This window comes from Carcharodon carcharias, chromosome 3 (assembly GCF_017639515.1).
Source record: "Carcharodon carcharias isolate sCarCar2 chromosome 3, sCarCar2.pri, whole genome shotgun sequence".
Taxonomy (NCBI): Eukaryota; Metazoa; Chordata; class Chondrichthyes; order Lamniformes; family Lamnidae; genus Carcharodon; species Carcharodon carcharias.
In genome coordinates, this window is record NC_054469.1 from 67,299,484 (window position 1) to 67,319,609 (window position 20,126).

The 20,126-nt window shown below is 41.1% G+C and overlaps 1 protein-coding gene across 1 annotated transcript in view; it reads right to left on the reverse strand.

The window, feature by feature from the left end:
• Window positions 1–1,942: 1,942 nt before the first annotated feature.
• Window positions 1,943–20,126, reverse strand: part of adam22 (ADAM metallopeptidase domain 22) — a 473,836-nt gene continuing 455,652 nt past the window's right edge. Inside the window, exons 31-32 of the mRNA XM_041183951.1 lie at window positions 3,390–3,513; window positions 1,943–1,963 (exon numbers count right to left, since the gene is read on the reverse strand). Coding sequence (XP_041039885.1) covers window positions 1,943–1,963; window positions 3,390–3,513 — 145 coding nt within the window. The remainder of the gene's footprint in view (window positions 1,964–3,389; window positions 3,514–20,126) is intronic.

The window sequence follows — 20,126 nt, forward strand, 5'->3', positions numbered from 1 at the left end:
TTAAAAATAGGACAAGAGGTTACAAAGGCAATGAAGTAAATCTAAGCTTATACAATTCATTGGTTAGACTACAAATGGAATATTGCTTCAAGGAAATGGATAGGGTACAGACGTAATTACAAAAGTGAAACCAGGGATAAGGAGAGTAGAGGTTTCACTAGAATGAAGAAGGTTGGGAGGGAATCTGACTGAGGTGCTCAAAAATTATTCGGGGTTTTGATATGATGAATAGGGAAGAACTGTTTCTGCTGGTCAGCGATGTTGTTTCAGAGGGCATAACTTTAAGATACCACCAAAGAACAACAGGAAAGGTCAGGAGAGAAGAAAATGATGCAGAGGTTTCTTGGAATCTCCTACAAAAAATAATGATGGAAGGAACATCTATAATAGCTTTTAAAAGGAAAAAAAGGAATGAGGGGAAAATGGCAGTGTAATAAAATTAAGTTGACAGTTCCTCCAAAGATTTGCCGCACATGAAAACCTCCCTCTGTACTATAACTTTTTATGACTATAAATGAGCATTTTTCTTTTTTGTTTACATTTTGTGTGTTTTTTTGAGTTTTCTCAAAGATGTTAGTTATGTTGTTTCAGAGAACCACAATGTCTGGTTCATACCCAGGCAGTAAGTAAAACACAATGCTGTTGATATGCTTTTTAACTGTTGAGAACTTTTCCCCAGCTGCTGTATTTGTCCCTGAAGGAATTAATTACTCTTCTTATTAAAAGAAAAGTTATGGAAATCGTTCATTCAGCTGAGCCGAGCACATTGCCTGCTGGAGGGTAAGGCATATTTGATTAGTTGTGCAACATTGATCAAGTTTATCGAACAACTGCAACATGAATATATGATATCTAGATGCAAAGTTATATTGTATGGCCAAAAAATACTGACAGTAAAGGCACACCCTAGCCCTTTCTTCAGTAACAGTGTCTAACTTTTGGCATTATACGTTTATTTTGCCAACTATACATACAATATGTAGTCATGAATTTCAAATTCTGATAGTTCTCATTTTAAACAAAATTATGATACTGGTGATCTCTATTAAATTAAATTATCACCCTGCTTATCAGGAAATTATTGATAATTTGCACCTGCCACAATTTAAAAGAGATTCAATCCTTGCACAAGACACAAAATCAATCAGATTAACTGTAATATTAAGACAGATATGACCTTGTTTCAGTTTACCATGACAAACATCCACTGGTTGATGTTTGTCAGGTAACATGGAAAAACTGCACATATTTACAAAACACTTTCAGAGCAAGCACTTCTGCAAGTATCAAAGATATGATTAGAAACAGACCTTTCTGGTCTTCAGTTGCATACGCCATTTCTTTTCACAAAACCCTTACAAATGCAATTTGTTTTTATCCTGTTATAAGCTCACCCAAAGCAGCTTTTGGCAAAATCATACATTTGTTTTTGTTTCTGCAAGCATCCTGTTTGCTACAGACTAATGGAATTGGTTTCAGAAGGGAATTCATGCATGCAGTGTTATTCACTGCAGTGAACGTGTGCATAGGGGCATTCAACTGAACCTTGCTGAAAAATGGTTTCTCTCAATCTTCTTCCACAGGTCTAAGCACCATAACAGATGAGAATGAATGGCAAGTTTTTTTTTATTGTTCATTTCCGGATGAGTTCTCATCCTCAGATCATTGTGTCAGTGCTGTATTTTGCACAAGAACGCTGAGTCTTCATCACAGAATGTCAATTGTTTATTAGCGATGAATCAGAGTCTATTCAGTATTTTCTGTTTAGTAGCCCTGGCCTTTCTCTGAAGATAGCAGAGTATGTACTTTCAACTCCTAACTTCCAAAAGCCTCACTGATGCTCCAGAGAGCTGTTAATTAAAAGACATTGACATAAGGCTGCCATTTATAAAAGTGGAAGAAAATGGAAATCTTTAGTTGCTCAGATCCACTGAATAGAAGTCTAAATGGAGGTCTCCCAAAGCTGTGGAAGAAACAGAAATATATATTAGCAAAAACTATTCATCTTTTAACAAAAAGGCAACACTTACTTATTTACACAAATTCTATTTCATTTGCATGAATTCTATCCTTTCCAGCTCCCAATTCAATAGCATTTCAAATCTTTCAATATCACAATGCTTAACAGGCCAACAAAGGTAATGTTACTATTCAGAAACCCGGATAATAAGCTTCGCTGATCTCAAATTCTGTTTTTTATTTTAAGCTTATGTCTTCAAGTTGGATACATAGTGACTAAAATTACAGAAGTATTTCAATAACCTGCAAAAACAGATTATATTTGGAAATTGTAATATGATTTAAAGATGAAAAGGATACACATTATCATCTATCTATCTGAATTTTACACATGTGTGTAGTTGTGCAAGTACACTTGGCACTCCAGAGAAAAGTGGAACACCTCAGTTTGCGACCAATGCAGCTGGAACAACTGGAACAATGGCATTGCTTAATGTGCCTTGATCATACCAATTATAAAGCATAACAGCAGAAATCAATACTGTTACTGATGTTGCTTCTGGTTGCCATTTCAGTTTGAGTATTTTTATATCGTTTGAGATGTTGACAGAAGGATTATGAATTCTGATGTAGTTTATTTTCATATTCTTCCATAAACAATTCATAAAAGAATAGCCATTTACTAACCCAAACATGATGCTTTTGGAAGGTGAAATGTTTTGCCACCTTTTTGTCTGAATAAAAACATTTCAGGAAGTTAATTTTACTCATTTCTTACCTCTGGTTTTCTTCACTTATGCATGCACCAGAAGAATTAGTACTGGATGTTGCAAGACAGAATGTGTTTTTTTAAAGGTAAGAGTCAGAGGTTTAATATAAATATAAATTACGATGTTTATTTTCAAACAAATTCAATTCAGTGGGGGTGGGGGTGGGGGTAGGGTGCCAGTTAGCTTGATTCAGAATAATGCCACCAGCATAGGGTTCAATCTCCCCATTCCAGCTGAGATAGGCTTGAGGCCAGTCTCTTCATCCTGCCCTGTAGCAAAATCATTGCATAAGTCATGGATTGGCAACCCCCAAATTCACATTCGTTTGTTTTATAGTTTGCAATACAACAAATATAGCCTCACTGATGGTTAGTGTAATTAACTTGTTGTAGGAAGTGATTTATTATTACTCATATCTGTTCAGAGATGAGCATGTTACTCTTTCTGGGAATATTTGTACAAAACAATGGCACTCAGGCAATAAATGGTGTTGATTGCAGATATTTGTGGTGTTCATTGTGATATGTCATGCCAATTCGCTGCTCCAACTAATCAGCCAAGACCAAATAAATTATTTATGTATCCATCGTAACCAAGGCTATACAAATCTCATTGACAGAAACTGATTGCACCTTTACACCTCTTCACAATCTTACTCACCCGTGCACTTTGTCGACCAACTTTTGCCTCTTCATCCGGAAGAGGTGGCATTGGGTATGGGCATTTCCTACTAGAAGCAATGGACCCATTGGATGAAGAATGTGACTTGGAAGGAGACAAAGTCCTAAGATGAGAAACCAAAAATCAACACAGCCTATGACATTTTAGAGTGATTGACAGCCAGAGTGCTAAATCTGTATCAGTGCTGGTATGGTATCGTTAAAGCCATCCAAAATAATTTGCAAGGCAATGTTTTTCTTCTTGATTTTTGTGCTCGTTAGGCAATGATTATGTGATTAAAAAGTGGAATTTCAAGACAACCTGGTGACAATGCATTCTGTTATCCTTGTGCATTGGTACTGTACAATGGTGTGGAAGGGTATGGGGTTTGGTGCTGCTGATTTGCTGATCTTGGCTGGCCTGCCAGGAAGTTATCAAGTGGAGACAAGATGCTTCCTGCAGGAAGGGCAAATCAAGCCAGCAACTCCCTCATATCTGGTGGTGATGCAGAGCCAAATCAGCATAGGCTTAGGAATAAATTGCCTCAGTCAGGGAATGTTTTGTGGCACAGTTTATAAGAGAAAGGAAAAACTTGTATTAAATCATTACAGACCAGGCTGGTACATCATACTGCTGGCTGGTTGCTAAACATTTTACATTCATATTAGGTAATGCAAGGAAGGAGAAAAAAATCAAGATCATTTTGCTTACATGCATCTGGCAAAGACCAATCTGAGTTATTTCTAAGGTAAGACTGAAAACAAGAAATTCTGTCTCCTGATAAGTGAATCAAGCAAGCAGCAAACATTGCAGACACAACCATTGCAGGCATGGGTTCAAGTCAAGACGAAGGAATGAATGCAAAAGAAAAGCTGGAACTGCAAAATAAATTTGTGATTCCATAAAAGTATCCAACAGAACTCAAAATAAGCAGCATTGGTAGCATTATGCTCATTATTTAATTGCTTGAAAGCTATTACTTAACCTGGAAGTAGCTGATGAAGAAAATCTGGCAATGGTGTGAAAATTACAAAAGCAAGGCTGTATGCCTCGTTATTAGCCCAGGCTTTATTCAAATGTTATTTCAAAAATTTAAACTGTTTAAGTCTTTTCAACATAAATCACATTTAGAATGATGCTGAGCTCCCTCTATTCTTTTGATGCTATGAATTGAGCTGCCTACACCCAGCACTTTGGAATTCCCTCCCTTAACCACTCTGCCTCTTTGGTGCTTTAACGTCCCTCCTAAAAGAACACTCTTTGACAAAGTTTTTGAACACTCTTCTCAATGTTGCATTATTTGGCTCAGCTTTGGTATTTTTTCCATATGCCTCTGTGAAGCACTTTGAGACATTTTCTACGTTGGAAGTGTTATATAAATGCAAGTTGCAGTTTATGGTGCACTGAATAAACACAAAATCACAGCAACACATTAAAAGCTGCTTTTTTCCTACATGTCCGTTTTTTGGAATGCCATTGAACAGCAATGTGCTACTGGTGAGTGCTGAATCCCTAGTTTGTTTTGGGGATATGCCAAGAGTAGACCAGTACATCTTTGGTGAAGTGGTGGGGTGGGGAGAGTGGAGGGATGGAGGAAAGAGAGGTAAATTATCATATCTAGGACACTCTTATGGATCCACTGGGTGGAATCTTAACAAAGCTGACCTACATGCAGCGGGGAGGTTGGTAATGGGTTGGGAATCCATTTGCTGTTGAAGTGTGATGTGCCACGGTTCTTTAATTATCCACTGCATTAGCAACCCATTTCTAGGGGGAGAATTAAGTCCTGCCCAGCATGATGCGCTCAGTGCTCCCTGTGCGGGCGGGGGGAGGAGGGGGAGTTGGTGCATGTGCGTGAAAGAGAACAGAAATCTCCCTAAGGCACAGAGCTGACTCAGGGAGATTATTTTCATTATGAAACTTCAAAAAAAGAACAGAAAAAGTTATTCAGACATGTCCCTTCATGTGACAGTGACAGTGACATGAGCTGGGACATGTCAATGACTTTTAATAAAAAAATTTATTTGATTTATAAACCCTTCATGAAACCTTATCCCGCCTGTGGATGAGATTTCATGAGAAATGTGAAGGCCGCCTGGGCTCTTTGCCTGCTCGCCAACCTTAAGGTTGGACGGGCCGCCCAGACAATTAGTTTAATTAGTTGTTAAATGGCCTTAATAGGCCTTTGACAGTTCGGCAGGTGCGCAGCCAACTCTGGTGCACGCCTGCCGAACTGAAGATCGGAATAATGCGCAGTGATGTTGGGACGCACGCATGTCATTTTACGCGTGGGTGAGTGGGGCCTGCCCTCACACACCGACCAGAAGATTCAAGTCCAGGTTTCCCAACTAATCAAAGAGGGAGGGCACGATGATGTGCCGAGCCTGTCAAGGGAAGGATTTCTAGTTAAAGGGATCCCAGCGGGCTTCAAAATAGCTGAACTGTATGTTGCTTCCTATGGCTCAAGCAGTCACAGGAATAGAAAAGAAACTTGGGAAGGCTGCACCCCAGGATCTCAGATTCCTACCTGGAAGTCTTGCTGCAGAATCTGAGAGGCTGAAGTGAGGTGATATTTGCCAAGAATGGGAGGAAGGGGCCAGCTTCTCCAACCAAATAATTGTAGATAAAAGTGGTCAAGGAAGTGAAGGGAGGGTGGTCCCTTCAATCTGGAGGTTTTGCACTGAGAGGTTCAAGGGCCCCATGAAGTCAGGAAAGGTGTGCGACATACCACTTTCAGGTGCCATCCCCCACACTGTGACTTCCCAGTGAGTTTTGAAGGCACTGGCACTCACATTTTGAGGGGGCTAATCCTTGGACTGGAGACCCTGTTAGGAGGCTTGTCTCCTTCAAGCTGGATCTCTGTGTCCATCCCCTCTGCCCTGCGGAGTGGCATATATCTTGGGAGAAGGCAGTTGCTGTTGCTGTTGTTCCTGCCGCTCTTGGTATTGGTGGTGCTGCTCCTCTCTTTCTGCACCAGAGGTGGGAAGTGAAGCTGCACAATCTACTCCTGTACCACAGTGATGGCTGACAGAAGGCAAGTATAGATCAAGCTAAGTAAGTCCAAGACAGATGAATTGACTTCCAAGATGTCAGAAATCACCTGTAAAGCAGTGAAAATACCCTCTCAGAACAAGTGCTGTCCTCACTTGTCTCTCACCTAAGGCATGGCTGCAGCTATAACGTTTCACTGTTTGTAGGTTTTCCAGCCTGTCAGTTTCACTGAACAAAGCACTCTTCACTGTTGCTCTAGCCATGTTGACCCTGGCAAGATGCAGAGAGCTTGGGAAACCTGTGTGCTGGTTGTTAAAAGCCAGAATGCTGGGATAAGTTCAAAGTTAATTACCTGTTGTATATCATGATGACTTTCCTGACAGCTGCACAGGGTTTCCTTGCTGGTCTGCAAACCCACCCAGGTCAAACCCAGAAGTGGGTGGAATCATGTCTGGTTCCTGATCCCAACACCACTTTTCGGGGATAAAACTCCGCACCCAAGCCTGCCTTTCCTTGGCAGTTAAAATTCTGCCCACCGACTTGCCTGCAGGCAGCTAGGAGTCTCTGGCAGAAGCTTGGGACCAAGGCTGCCTGTCTTTTAAGAAATGGAATTTGGAAGATTAGCAAGGTGGAGATAAAAAAAAGAGATTTGTGGATCTTCACCACCTGAAATCAATGCAATATAAGTGGTTCTACAAGGGATGGGCGATCTACTCCAACCAGGAAGAGAGGACAAAAATCTACTTCATCTTCTCGGGAATTATGAATTTTAGTTTGTTACGTAAACTATATCGATTTTTAAAAAATATAATGCTCCCCCTCTTATTTTCTCCACAAAGGCGACAAGCAGATCCAGTCTCCAAATAGCAAGCCACAATTACATATGGGTCTAGTAGTTTTCACAGAAATGGTGCTGGAAGTACAGTAGCTAGCTAACAAAGACATTAAAGGGTCAATTTTAAACTCCCAGCAGGAGTCGTGCAGGCGGATAGGGATCAGGCGGTGGTTTAAAGCAGCTGGTTGATTAGCTGGTCAGCAAGTTGGAGTAGGGATTCTGCCTGGCAGGAGGACAGAAGGCAATGGTTCCTGGTACACAGGGAAGTGTTTGGGAGCGGGTTGGAATGTCCCTGTGGTCAGAGGAAGGGGGAGGCAGGTAAAGCTCTGTCTCCTTGCACAGCTCAGAGGAGCTGTAAAAAATGAATATGTGAATTCACGTTTCCGGCCCTAGCTCCTCTGGTCTGCAGGCTGGATTCGCAGGGATGGCGTGCTGACCCTATCAAGTAGGTCTTGGATTATTGCAGTTGTAGCCCGATTATGACATCGGAGCCACATCTGCATAGTTAAAGATAACTTGCTGGGAAGGCAGGGGTAAAATTCAGACCCAAGGAGCTCAAATTCCACCACTGCAGGTTATGAAAGTGACTTCAATAAAAATGCTAATTTGCTGGCTGACCCCAGAAAATGGACATGTTACTGGGTTATTCAGGAAAGGGATCCTGTTGCACCTATCTGTAACTCCAGACCCACAATATCTGATTGCAAATTCGTGGCCTGAGGCCATTAAAGGGCGGCCAATAAATATATATACCAAGAGCACATTTTTCAAATTGAAGTTTCTCTATGGGATTTATAAGTGAGAGAAGATAGGACCATATTTCTCACCTCTTGGAGATGGAACGTCTTGTCTTACCTCAGTGCTACATCTAGCTGAGCAGCTCTAAGTGGATGAAATTCCTTCTACTGTCCCTGTGACTGACAGCTCTGGGATTTGATCTCATTAGTTTATGAGTGGCATTCAAACTCTACCACTGCTGCCCTCTTGGACCACGTTTTTAATAAATGCAAGTTTATTGTAAGGAAAACTGTCTCCTTAAATGTGAATTTTAGGTCACTTTATAACAGAGATTCTGAGTTGAAATGAGTTAGCCTTTTGTTGATGATTCAGCTTATGGCACAGAATGACTACAAGAATTTTGCTTAGTTGTTGCATTATTAGCTCTCAACACCAGGCTTTTATTTCCTCCTTGGAGCAGCTGGTAAAATGCTATTCTTCTGGTGCAGTCTTCTGGATGATATTTCTTAAGTGGGCCCTGCTTCCAATTCATCTCACAGCAATCACATGGATAGCTCAGGCTGTACAAATCCTGTACTGAACTTGGTTGATGTGATATGTGCAACTAGGTAGAATGCTGGTTATGAAAATGAATTATCCCTCTGCAAGCGTGAATAACACAAAGATAATAACAACAATGCCTCAAAATTATATTTCAATTTTTTTTTAAATTGAAAGAAATTTACTTAAGAACAAAGGTAAATTCTTTCTTTGGACAGATCACCATTTTTCTGTCACCACCAGTGTGAGTCCTGCAGGTCTGTATTCCTGTTCCTCCACTGCAGCCTGGCACCAACTTCCCTAACAAAGAATGGCCTCCTTCTGTGCCATAAATGTTCTATGTTTCTATGTCATATAGGGGATAGCTGTGTTGCCATGGCTATGCCCAACGGCAACCACATAGCTATTAGGATTGGAAGAAATGAGAATTTGTTTTATTAAAATAATGCAATTGCTTGTAGTATAATTTAGTCAAAACATATAAATCAATAGTTGTTAAAATGCAGGGTAATTAAAACTGGTTAATCAACTGTGCAGGATACATCCTCTAATTCTACCCTCTTTAAGACTGACTAAACCAGACAAAAAATCTCAAGAATTCTTTCTGCTGTTCACATATGAGAGCAGCTGGAATGTCAAAAAATGAACAAGCACACTCTTGTCCTAGGCTCTTCGGTGTTGTCTGGTTGTAACACCACATTTAGCAGCATGATCCTGTACAAGCTGCACTGGAGTGCCATAGTCAGCACCTAATGTGAGCCATGTGTCACCAGGGGACAGCAGTGAGATGCTGCTGTCATTCTGCACCTCAGTCATTGGTGCAATTAGCTTTTAATTGCATTTATTCAACACAGCAATGAGTAAAAGGTGCAGGAACTTTTCAGCACTGCAAGGACCAAAGGCATCAGACTACAACCTGGTGAGGAACTGGAGCCACACCAACCATTAACTGTTAATTGGTAGATTGAGGCCATTTTACACTGGTATCTGTAGTCAGTTATAAGTGCTACAAGCTACTAAAATGTGGGCTAGTATAGCTTTCCACCTGAAAAAAGAACTAGTGTTAGAAATATACTCTCCTGCCACTGAAATATATCTAGGATCAAGTTTAGTACATTGGAAGCAACAGTTTCCATTTTAGACATTCAGCAAAATAATTTGATTTAGTTTGCAGCAGTGTTGTGCAGTTTCGGTCATTTATAAATATTAAATATTTGACAATACTATTTCCCAAATTGCTGTATAATTAACTGAAGAGATTTTTTTATATATACATGGTCCTGAAAGCTCTGCACTGTTTACACTGAAGAAAGTAACAGCAGGCCTCAATGTAAAATAGTGAATGGTTGGGGTAGAAGCAGGGTTACTAGGCAGCCATTCCTTGTGACAGCTAGTGGTCATCCAGAGACTCACAATCAGCAGTGTGTTACAGTACATGCATCACTGTATCAGTATTTACACAATTAAATATCTAACATGCAGCACATGGACAAAGTGCATGACTAAGCAATTTGTAGGTTTCTAGTTGTGAAATAGACTTCCTGATATGTGAGCTTAATTTGTCTGATTTATTAATATGGCATTAATATTCAAGTGGGATGGAGGTAACAATCCTAGCTATTACAGAGCCTAAGACAGAGCCTGATTGTTCCGTCTTTAACTGGATAGCATTTTTAAAAATGGAGTTTAAGTCCATTTTAGAAGTTTTTCTTTCAATTCCAGTCTTGTACTCAAGAGGAGGAACTAAAATGCATAATTCTACATATCCCTTTGTTGAAGATGTAACCTATGTTTACTTTGCTCCTTTAGCTTATAACCTTAAATAAGTTATGAGGATCCACTGTGGGGCAAATTGTATGTGATCTGTTAGAACGGTCAAGACTACTGGGGGAAATTTCTATTTTTCATTTTATTGTTTCTTGTATTTTTCAAGTAGCTTTGAAAATATTCGCAAGCAATACCTAATACTGGTGCTCACTACTGCCAGTTGGGAGTTAATGTACTTACATTAACAATCCATTGTACCTCCAGTAACATTCTGATGGAAGTCCAGAATATGGGCAGCTAAATGTTGCTTTGTAATCTGGGTACACTATCTATCTCTGACTTGCTGCAGTTGCCATTTGATGATTCCATATTAATTTTATGTGCATATGCTCCCATCATAGAAGTTTAAGTGCTTTTTAAAATTTATTTGTTCATGGGATGCAGACATCCCTGGCTAGACCTGCATTTATTGTCCATCCCAAATTGCCCTTGAGAAGGTGATGGTGAGCCAATTTATGGAACCATAGTAGTCCATGTGTTGTGGGAACACCCACAGTGCTACGAGCAAAGGAGTTCCAGGGTTTTGATGCAGTGACAGTGAATTAACAGCAATATAGTTCCAAGTCAGGATGGTGTGTGACTTGGAGGGGAAGTTGCAGATGGTGGTGGTGTTCCCATGCATCTGCACCCCTTGTCTTTCTAAGTGGCAGAGATCTCAGGTTTGGAAGGTTCTGTTGAAGGAGCCTTAGTGAGTTGCTGCAGTGCAACATGTAGATGTTACACACTGCTGCCATTGTGTGTCAGTGGTGGAGGGAGTGAGTGTTGAAGGTGGTGGGTGGGGTGCTAATCAAGCAGGCTGTTTCATCCTGGATGGTGTTGAGCTTCTTGAGTGTTGTTGGAGCACTAATCCAGGCAAACGGAGAGTTTTCCATCACGCTCCTTACTTATGCTTTTGAAATGGTGGGCAGGGTTTGGGGAGTCAGAAGGTTAGTTACTCGCCACAGAATTCTTATCCTCTGACCTGCTCTGACAGCTACAGTATTTAAATGGCTGGGCCAGTTCAGTTTCTGGTCAATGGTAACCCTCAGGATGTTAACAGTGGGGGATTCAGCGATGGTTAGATTCTCTCTTGTTGGAGATGGTCATTGCCTGGTACTCATGCAGCGCAGATGTTACTTGCTACTTATCAGCCCAAGCCTGAATATTGTCCAGGTCTTACTGCATAAGGACACAGACTGCTTTGTTATCTGAAAAGTCTTGAATGGTGCTGAAGATTGTGCAATCATCAACGAACATTCCCACTTATGACCTTATATTGGAGAGAAGGTCATTGATGAAGCAGCTGTAGATGGTTGGGCCTAGGACATTATTCTGAGGATGTCCTGGAGCTGAGATGATTGACCTCCAACAATAAATTATTTACAATATATATTAATGACTTGGATGAGGGAAGCAAATGTACTAATGCCAAGTTTGCAGATGACACAAAAATCGATGGGGAGGCAAGTGGTGAGGATGACACAAGGATTCTACAGAGGGTATAGACAGGTTAAGTGAGTGGGCAAAAACTTGGCAGATGGAATATAACGTGGGAAAGTGTGAGGTTATGCACTTTGGCAGGAAGAATAGAGCTAAATATTACTTAAATGGAGAAAGACTGCAGAAGGCTGCAGCACAGAGGGATTTGGGAGTGCTTGTTCATGAGTCCCAGAAAGCTAACGTACACATTCAACAAGTAATAGGGAAGGCAAATGGAATGTTGGCCCTTTGTTTCAAAGGGAATGGAGTATAAAAATAGGGAAGTCTTGCTAAAACTACATAAGGCACTAGTTAGACCACAACTAGAATACTGTGAACAATTTTGGTCCCCTCACCTAAGGAAAAACATACTGGCATTGTAGGCAGTCCAGAGAAGGTTCACTAGGTTGATCCTAGGAATGGAGGGATTTTCTTTTGTCGAGAGGTTGAGTAGGTTTGGCCTGTACTCATTGGAATTTAGAAGAATGAAAGGCGACCTTATTGAAACATATAAGATTCTCAGGGGGCTTGACAGGGTAGATGCTGAGAGGTTGTTTCCCCTTGAGGGAGAGTCTTAGACCAGATGGCAAAATCTCAGAGTAAGGGGGTGCCCATTTAATACAGAGATGAGGAGGAATTTCTTCTCTCAGAGGGTAGTCAATCTGCAGAATTCTTTACCACAGAGGGCTGCAGAGGCTGGGTCGTTGTATATTCAAGGCTGAGATAGACAGATTTTTAATCAGTAAGGGAATCAAGGGTTATGGGGAAAGGGCAGGAATGTGGAGTTGAGGATTATCAGATCAGCCTCATCAGATCTCATTGAATGACAGAACAGACTCGATGGGCTGAATGGCCCACTTCTGCTCCTACTTCTTATGGTCTTAACCACAACCATCTTAATTTGTACTAGGTATGACTCCAACCAATGGAGAGTTTTCCCCCTGATTCCCATTGACTTCAGTTTTTCTAGGGCTCCTTGACACTGCACTCAGTCAAATGTAGCCTTGATGTCAAGAGCAGTCACTCTCACCTCTCCTCTTGGGTTCAGCTCTTTTGTGCATATTTGTGGAGTCTCCTCCTTCAGTGAGTTGTTTAATTTTCCACCACCATTCATGACTGGATGTGGCGGGACTGCAAAGCTTAGTTGGCCTTAGATCCATTGGTTGTGGGATTGCTTAACTCTGTTCTATCACATGTTGCTTATGCTGTTTGACACCTCATTTTTAGGTATGCCTGGTACTGCTCCTGGAATGCCCTCCTGAACTTTTTGTTGAACTAGGGTTGATCCCCCAGCTTGATGGTAATGGTAGAGTGGGGAACATGCTGGGCCATGAAGTTACAGAATGTGGTTTGATACCATTCTGCTGCTGCTGTTGGCCCACAGTTCCTCATGACTGCCCAGTTTTGAGCTACGAGATCTGTTTGAAATCTATCCCATCTAGTACAGTGGTAGTGCCACACAACACCTTGGAGGGTATCCTCAACGTGAAAGTAGGCATTCATCTCCACAAGGACTGCGCAGTGGTCACTCCTACCAGTACTGTCATGGACAGTTGCATCTGTGACAGATTGGTGAGGATGAGCTCAAGAAGGTTTTTCCCTCTTGTTGCTTCCCTCAACACCTGCTGCAGACAGGTGTTGCAGTCTAGCAGCTATGTCCTTTAGGACACGGACAGCTCGGTTAGGAGTGGTGTCACCGAGCCACTCTTGGTGACAGATATTGAAGTCCTTTACCCAGGGTACATTCTGTGCCCTTGCACCCTCGCTGCTTCTTCTTATTGGTGTTCAACATGGAGGAGCATTGATTCATCAGCTGAAAGGGGGTGGTGGTGGTAGGTCATAATCTGCAGGGTTTCCTTGCCCATGTTTGAACTGATGCCATGAGACTTCGTGGGGTGCGGAGTCGATCTGAGATCTCCCAGAGCAACTCCCTCCTGACTGTATACACCTCTGCTGGGTCTGTATGGCTGGTGGGACAGGACATACCCAGAGATGGTGATGTCTGGGACATTGTCTGTAAGGTATGAGCGTGAACTAGTCAGGCTGTTGCTTGACTAGTTTGTGGGACAACTGTCCCACTTTTGGCAGAAGCCTCCAGACGTTGGTAAGGAAGTCGATAAGGCTGGATTTGTCATTGTCATTTCCAGTGCCTAGGTCAATGCTGGGTGGTCCATTTGGTTTCATTCCTTTTCGGCTTCTTAAGCAGTTTGATATAACTGAATGGCTTGCTAGCCTATTTCAGGAGATAGTTAAGAGTCAACATCATTGCTGTGGGTCTGGGGTCACATGTAGGCTCGGTCAGATAAAGATGGCAGATTTCCTTCCCTAAAGGGGCATTTGTGAACCAGCTGGGTTTTTACAACAATTGACAATGGTTTCATGGTAACCGTTACTGAGACTAGCTTTTAAACCCAGATTTATTAATTGAACTTAAATTCCACCACTTGCCATGGTGGGATTTGAACCCATGTCCCCAGCGAGTTAGTCTGGTCTCTGGATTACTGGTCCAATGACATTGCCTCCCCTTGTATATGGACAAGTCCAGCCATTTACACATGTTATATGATTTATTTATGTAGTTGGACCGAAGAGGTGGAAAATTGGGCCTGTCAGTCGGTTGGTTCAAGATAAGTGCCCACTTAGCAGCCAAAGTACCCTAGTTACTCCATACATTTCTAGCTAGGAGATCTGGTGTGTAAATATTTGTTGTAAAATAATTAGTGGCTCACAATAGTATAAATTGGTTCGGTCAACATTTATTATAGTGGGGAGAATTTTCTCCCATTCAGAGGGCTTGGGCGGGAGCGGGAGCAGGCGTGGGCAGGTGTGCAGCCGATCACTGCCCGCGATTGGCTGGGCGCTGCCATTTTACGTGGGTGGGCCAACTATGGTGCTGAGCACTCCCTATGCGGGCAGGGAGGGGGGTTGCCTGAGTCAGGAATGCGCTATTCCGTGCTTGCGCATGAAGAGAGCAGAAATCTCCCTGAAGCATAGAGCTGCCTGAGGGAGATTAGTTTAAGTTCTGGAAGTTTTAATGAAGAAAAAAAAAATTTAAGACATGACCCCTCACGTGAAAGTTTCACATGATATGTCTATGAATGTTATTAAAATTTTTTATAAAACTTTAAATACCTTCATGAAACCACATCCCGCCCATGGATGAGGTTCCATGATAAATGCGAAGGCCGCCTGGGCTCTTTGCCTGCCCGCCAACCTTAAGGTTGGATGGGTAGGTTAGTTTATTGGTTTAATTGATACTTAAATGGCCTCAATAGGCCTTTGACATTTCGGCTGGTGCGCAGCCGACTTGGGTGCGCGCCTGCTGAACTAAAAATCTGAATGGCGCGCGGTGATGTTGGGACACATGCCCGACATCACCACGCATCATTTTATATGTTAGTGAGTGGGCCCCACCCCCCCTCGCCCAGCCAAATTGTTTACCCAAGAAGTCTTTCCTATACTTAGGATATCATTGCAACATTTTGCAGTCTTTTTCCCCATCTGAGCAAAAGTAGTCCTAAAAAAAGGAGCTTGAATAGGCTTAAAGCAACCTATGCTAGATAAGGGTAATCAGAAGGAACATGCGCTTTACAGAGCATTCAGCAGAAAGATCAGGTCACTGCCTGCTCTACATTTTTGCTCTTCCTTTACTGCCCTAGATCAAAGTTGCTGCAAAGTGCATTGTGTATAGCATGGAAGAATAGCATGGAGTTAGAACCATACAGTATTCTTTGACACACTGGTTTGATTAAAGCACCACCACTTTGCCTTCACTTCTGGTATCTATTGTTTGGATCTGATTGACTTCTTTGTGATTATGCTTCCAAATGAACTGAGTTCCACAGGCAAATGAATTCAAATTAAATTCTGATGGTAAAGAACTTGCAACTCTTCTAATTAGTACTCTGCTAATATTAAACAGGTTAAAAATTAAGTTTAGTGAGTTCCTAATGGCATCGTATGGTTTCCACCTAACCTGACCTAAAAGTTGTTCATGTAAATTGACTTTACAAATTTATCTTCATTCTCAACAAATACTGAACAATGTACTTTTTAAAAATGAAATTAGAAGGGGATATGTTCTGTTGCTCTCTGTATTAATGTGTATAATTAACTCCCATCTTTTTAACTGAGTGAACAGGGTATGTAGTGATGATATCGCCCTTTTATCATTGCAACAAAAAAACCTGGAATGTTAATTCAAGGTTTATTCAACCGCTACCCTCATGTGTACTAAGAATCTAACAAGCCTTTGGGCTATTGCATTAACGCTCTGCATGTTCTCGCTCAGCAAAAACTGAGAAATGTACAAGTGAAATTCACAATCAAAATGTTTCTCCAGCAGGTGCTCTCACTTTAGACTGTGCTGTATGTAGCGTAACACAGAAGCATTAGATGAGGTCCAAGGGATGCTTTTCTATGTGACACAATCCAGAGATTTTACAGGCTAGCAATGAGACTAAGGAACACAAAGAAAGGAACAAAACTATTCTATGGCATAAACATGGAGAAACATGAATCCTTAATTAAAATAATTGTTACTAACAATAAACTGAATGCATTTACAAGAAGTCAGCTGAAGAGTAGAGTGATTCAAAACAAGCTCAGCAGGTAGCTGGTATTTGCATAATTTCACCGTCAGTTTGAAGTCAAGGATGTTTGTTTAAAAAGCTGCAGTGAAAATATGTAAACCCACTAGAGTTTGGTAAATAGAGTTTTGCACTCACCCTTCACCCATGTTCCTGTTGCATTGCCTGATGGCACATTATGCACATCATTGCAGCATAAGAGCAGAATTTTATTGCAGATGTAATTGTCTTAACAGGATATTGTGTACAGTGAAAATGACATTATCAGAGCAGTGGGTAGAACAATGTGGATACTAAAGTGCTGTATGATTGGTTCGAAACACCACTTTTTGCCTGTGGCAATCATGTGTCAGCCCATTGAGTTATTTTTATTGGGAATGGAAAAACAAGCTAATAATGGTGGTATTGGAGAAAGCATGCACTACAGTAGTTTTGTATAGGGGACCTCAGCACTAGATGCAAATAGGAGCTGCAATTGCACATGAAGCCTGGACAGTCATCAGAGGCAGCAAATGAACAGGGGCCACTTCCACCTGCAGTAGCTTGTATTGTAATACAAGGCAGCAGGTCCAGTCATAATGTGCTGCAACAGCTCTGGCAATAAATAAATAAAAAAAAATACAATGATTTTAGAAATACCTAAAGTACGGTCCTTCAGTGTTTTTATTCACATCTTCTACCCACTTAGCTACATTATATTCTCTTTTGTACCATGGGTTTAAATACCTGCAGAAAGCATTGGTGGGCACAAAGAAAATGGAAGAAGAAGAAAAGAGATCTGAGATCATAGCAAAGCTTAGCAAAGAGCTTCTTTCTTCACCAAAATGCAAGTGAATGTGCCACATACATCACTATGGATCTTCTCAGAAAACTGCAATGTTGACAAATGACAGAATCCAAGCTACATCAAGCCATGTACAGTTCACCTAACAACAATATGGGGCTATTTTGTGCCCCTTCAAGTTAAATTTGACTTACATAATAAAATTAACTGTAGCATTTTAAACATTATACATGATAGTGTAAAACATTTATGTAAAAGGTCTTTTAAAGAATAGATTACACCAAACTTTACTTTCACTAGTAAAATACTGCACTGCTTTTAATCACTTTAAGCAAAGAAAATGAACTCAGGAGAACTGTGTGGAAGCAAGAGGCAGTCTTCTACTACATTATAGGAATGCTATAGATCAATAAATTGGGACAGTTCATCAAAATAGCAATAGTTGGAACATTAACTATATCACTTCATTTCCCATGCAAACTGGAATAATCTAAGTTAAAGACTACATCACAATCCTCTTGCTTTACAAATAGAAATGGAATGAGCAATCTTCCTGTCGTTTGGTAGTACAGAACTTGAGTATTTCTGGAAAAAGAGATTTTCTTTGCTGAAGCTTTTCCTCTTGCATTCATCACAATCAACTTGCTTTCAGTCACCATTAACTAGTTCATTCTCCATGGCAATGCCTCTATCAATCAGAGTCCACTTACCACCAGTCAGTCCTCTCTTCTTATACAGTATAGATTTATCGTTTTCCCTGACATTGGCATTTTCTTGTGAATTGTCCTGGTGAGTGTAAGATGAAAAGCTTTGACAAAAAATACCTCTTTTTCAGCAATACTCAACTCTTCCAGTGTTTGTCAACCTCACAAGGCAGTCCATTCTACTGCCAGATGATGCTACATTATTGTGCACTTTTCACAGTGGCAGCAAAATTCAAGTTGCACAAGGTCCTTGAAGATGTTACATTCTGGGGCTAAAAAACATACATTTTATGAAATGTACTACTGGACATGGTCTCTCCAATCAGGTTTCCACCACTATCACAGCATCTAAACAGCTCTAAACAAATCACAAATGACATCTTATCCGACTATGACAGAAATAAATTATCCCTCCTCAATTTTCTTGACCTATCTACAGCCTTTGTGAGGGTTTAGCACACCGTTCTTCTTCAAAGCTTCTCCACTGTCATACAGCTGTGTGGGACTGCACCCACCTGCTTCCTGCTTAGCTCTCTAATCATAGCCAGAGAATCATCTGCAATGGCTTCTCTTTCTACTCCCTCACCATTACCTCTGGTCTACCCCTAGGATTTCTCCTTGGCTCCTCCTATTTCTCAAATACGTACTGCCTCTCAGTGACATTATTGTACGCTGATGGCATCCAGCTCTACCTCACTAACAGCTCTCTTAGCTCCTGTACTGTCTCAAATTTATCAGAATACTTGATGGGCATCTAATACTGGATGACCAGAAAGTTCCTCCAATTATATATTGGGAAGACCAAAGCCATTGTCTTCACTCAGCATTGCAAATCCATCTTCCTAGCAAATGAGATTAAATCAGGCTATTCACAACCTTGATGCCATATCTGAACTTGAGACGAGCTACTAACCACATATCTGGACCATCACTAAGACTGCTTATTTTCAAATTCACAACACCAAAGGCAAGATTCTACAGGGACAGTGTAGACATGTCCCCACAAAGAAAAAGGATGGTACTGTCAAATATAGAGCCCCCTGGTTATCCAGAAGCATACAGGCCAAGATAAAGCAGAAAAAAAAAGTTTATGACAGTCGCAAAAGACTTAATACTGTAGAAAGTCTAGAGGAGTATAGAAAGTACAGGGTGAAGCAACAGTGGAAATTAGGTAAACAAAGAGAGGGTACGAAAAAATATTGGCAGGTAAAATCAAAGAAAATCCTATGATTTTTTACCAGCACATTAGGAGCAAGAGAATAACTAAGGAAAAGGTAGAGCCTATCAGAGATGTACATGGTAACTTGTGGGTTGATGCAGAAGATGTGGGCAGGGTTCTCAATGAGTACTTTGTCTCTGTCTTCACTAAGGAGATGGATGATACAGACATTCTAGGTAAAGAGGAGGAGTAAAATATTAGATACAACTAACATAGTGAGAGAGGAAGTAATCGAGGGACTGGTATCCTTGAAGGTGGATAAATCACCAGGGCCAGATGGATTGTATCCCAGACTGTTGAAGGAAGCCAGGGAGGAAATAGCAGATGCTCTGAGGATTATTTTCCAATCCTCCCTAGATACAGGTGAGGTCCCAGAGGATTGGAGGTCTGCGAGAGTTGTACTATTATTTTAAAAAGGTGTGAGGGATAGGCCAGAAAATTATAGGCTGTTAGTCTGACTTCAGTGGTGGGCAAATTATTGGAAACAATTCTGAGAGACAGGATAAACTGTCACTTAGAAAGGCACAGATTGATTAGGGATAGTTAACATGGCTTTGTTAGGGGAAAATTGTGTCTTACTAATTTAATAAATTTTTTGGGGGAAGTAACAAGGAGGATTGATGAGGGAAGTGCAGTGGATGTTGCCTACATGGATTTCAGTAAGGCATCTGACAACATCCCAAATGCAGACTGGTCAGGAAAGTGAGATCTCATGGGATACAGGGGAAGGTAGCAGGTTGGATCCAAAATTGGTTCAGTGAGAGGAAACAAAGGGTAATGGTCGATGGATGTTTTTACGAATGGAAAATGGTTTCCAATAGTATTTCACAGGACTCAGTGTTGGGATCCTTGCTGTTTGGTGTATATATTAATGCTTTAGACTTAAATGTGGGAGGCATGATTGGGAAATTTGTAGATGGCACAAAAATTGGCCGTGTAGTTGATAGTGAAGAGGATAGCTGTTGACTCCAGAATGATATCGATGGTTTGGTTGAGTGGGCGGAGAAGTGGCAAATGGAATTCAATCCAGAAAAGTGTGAGATAACGCATTT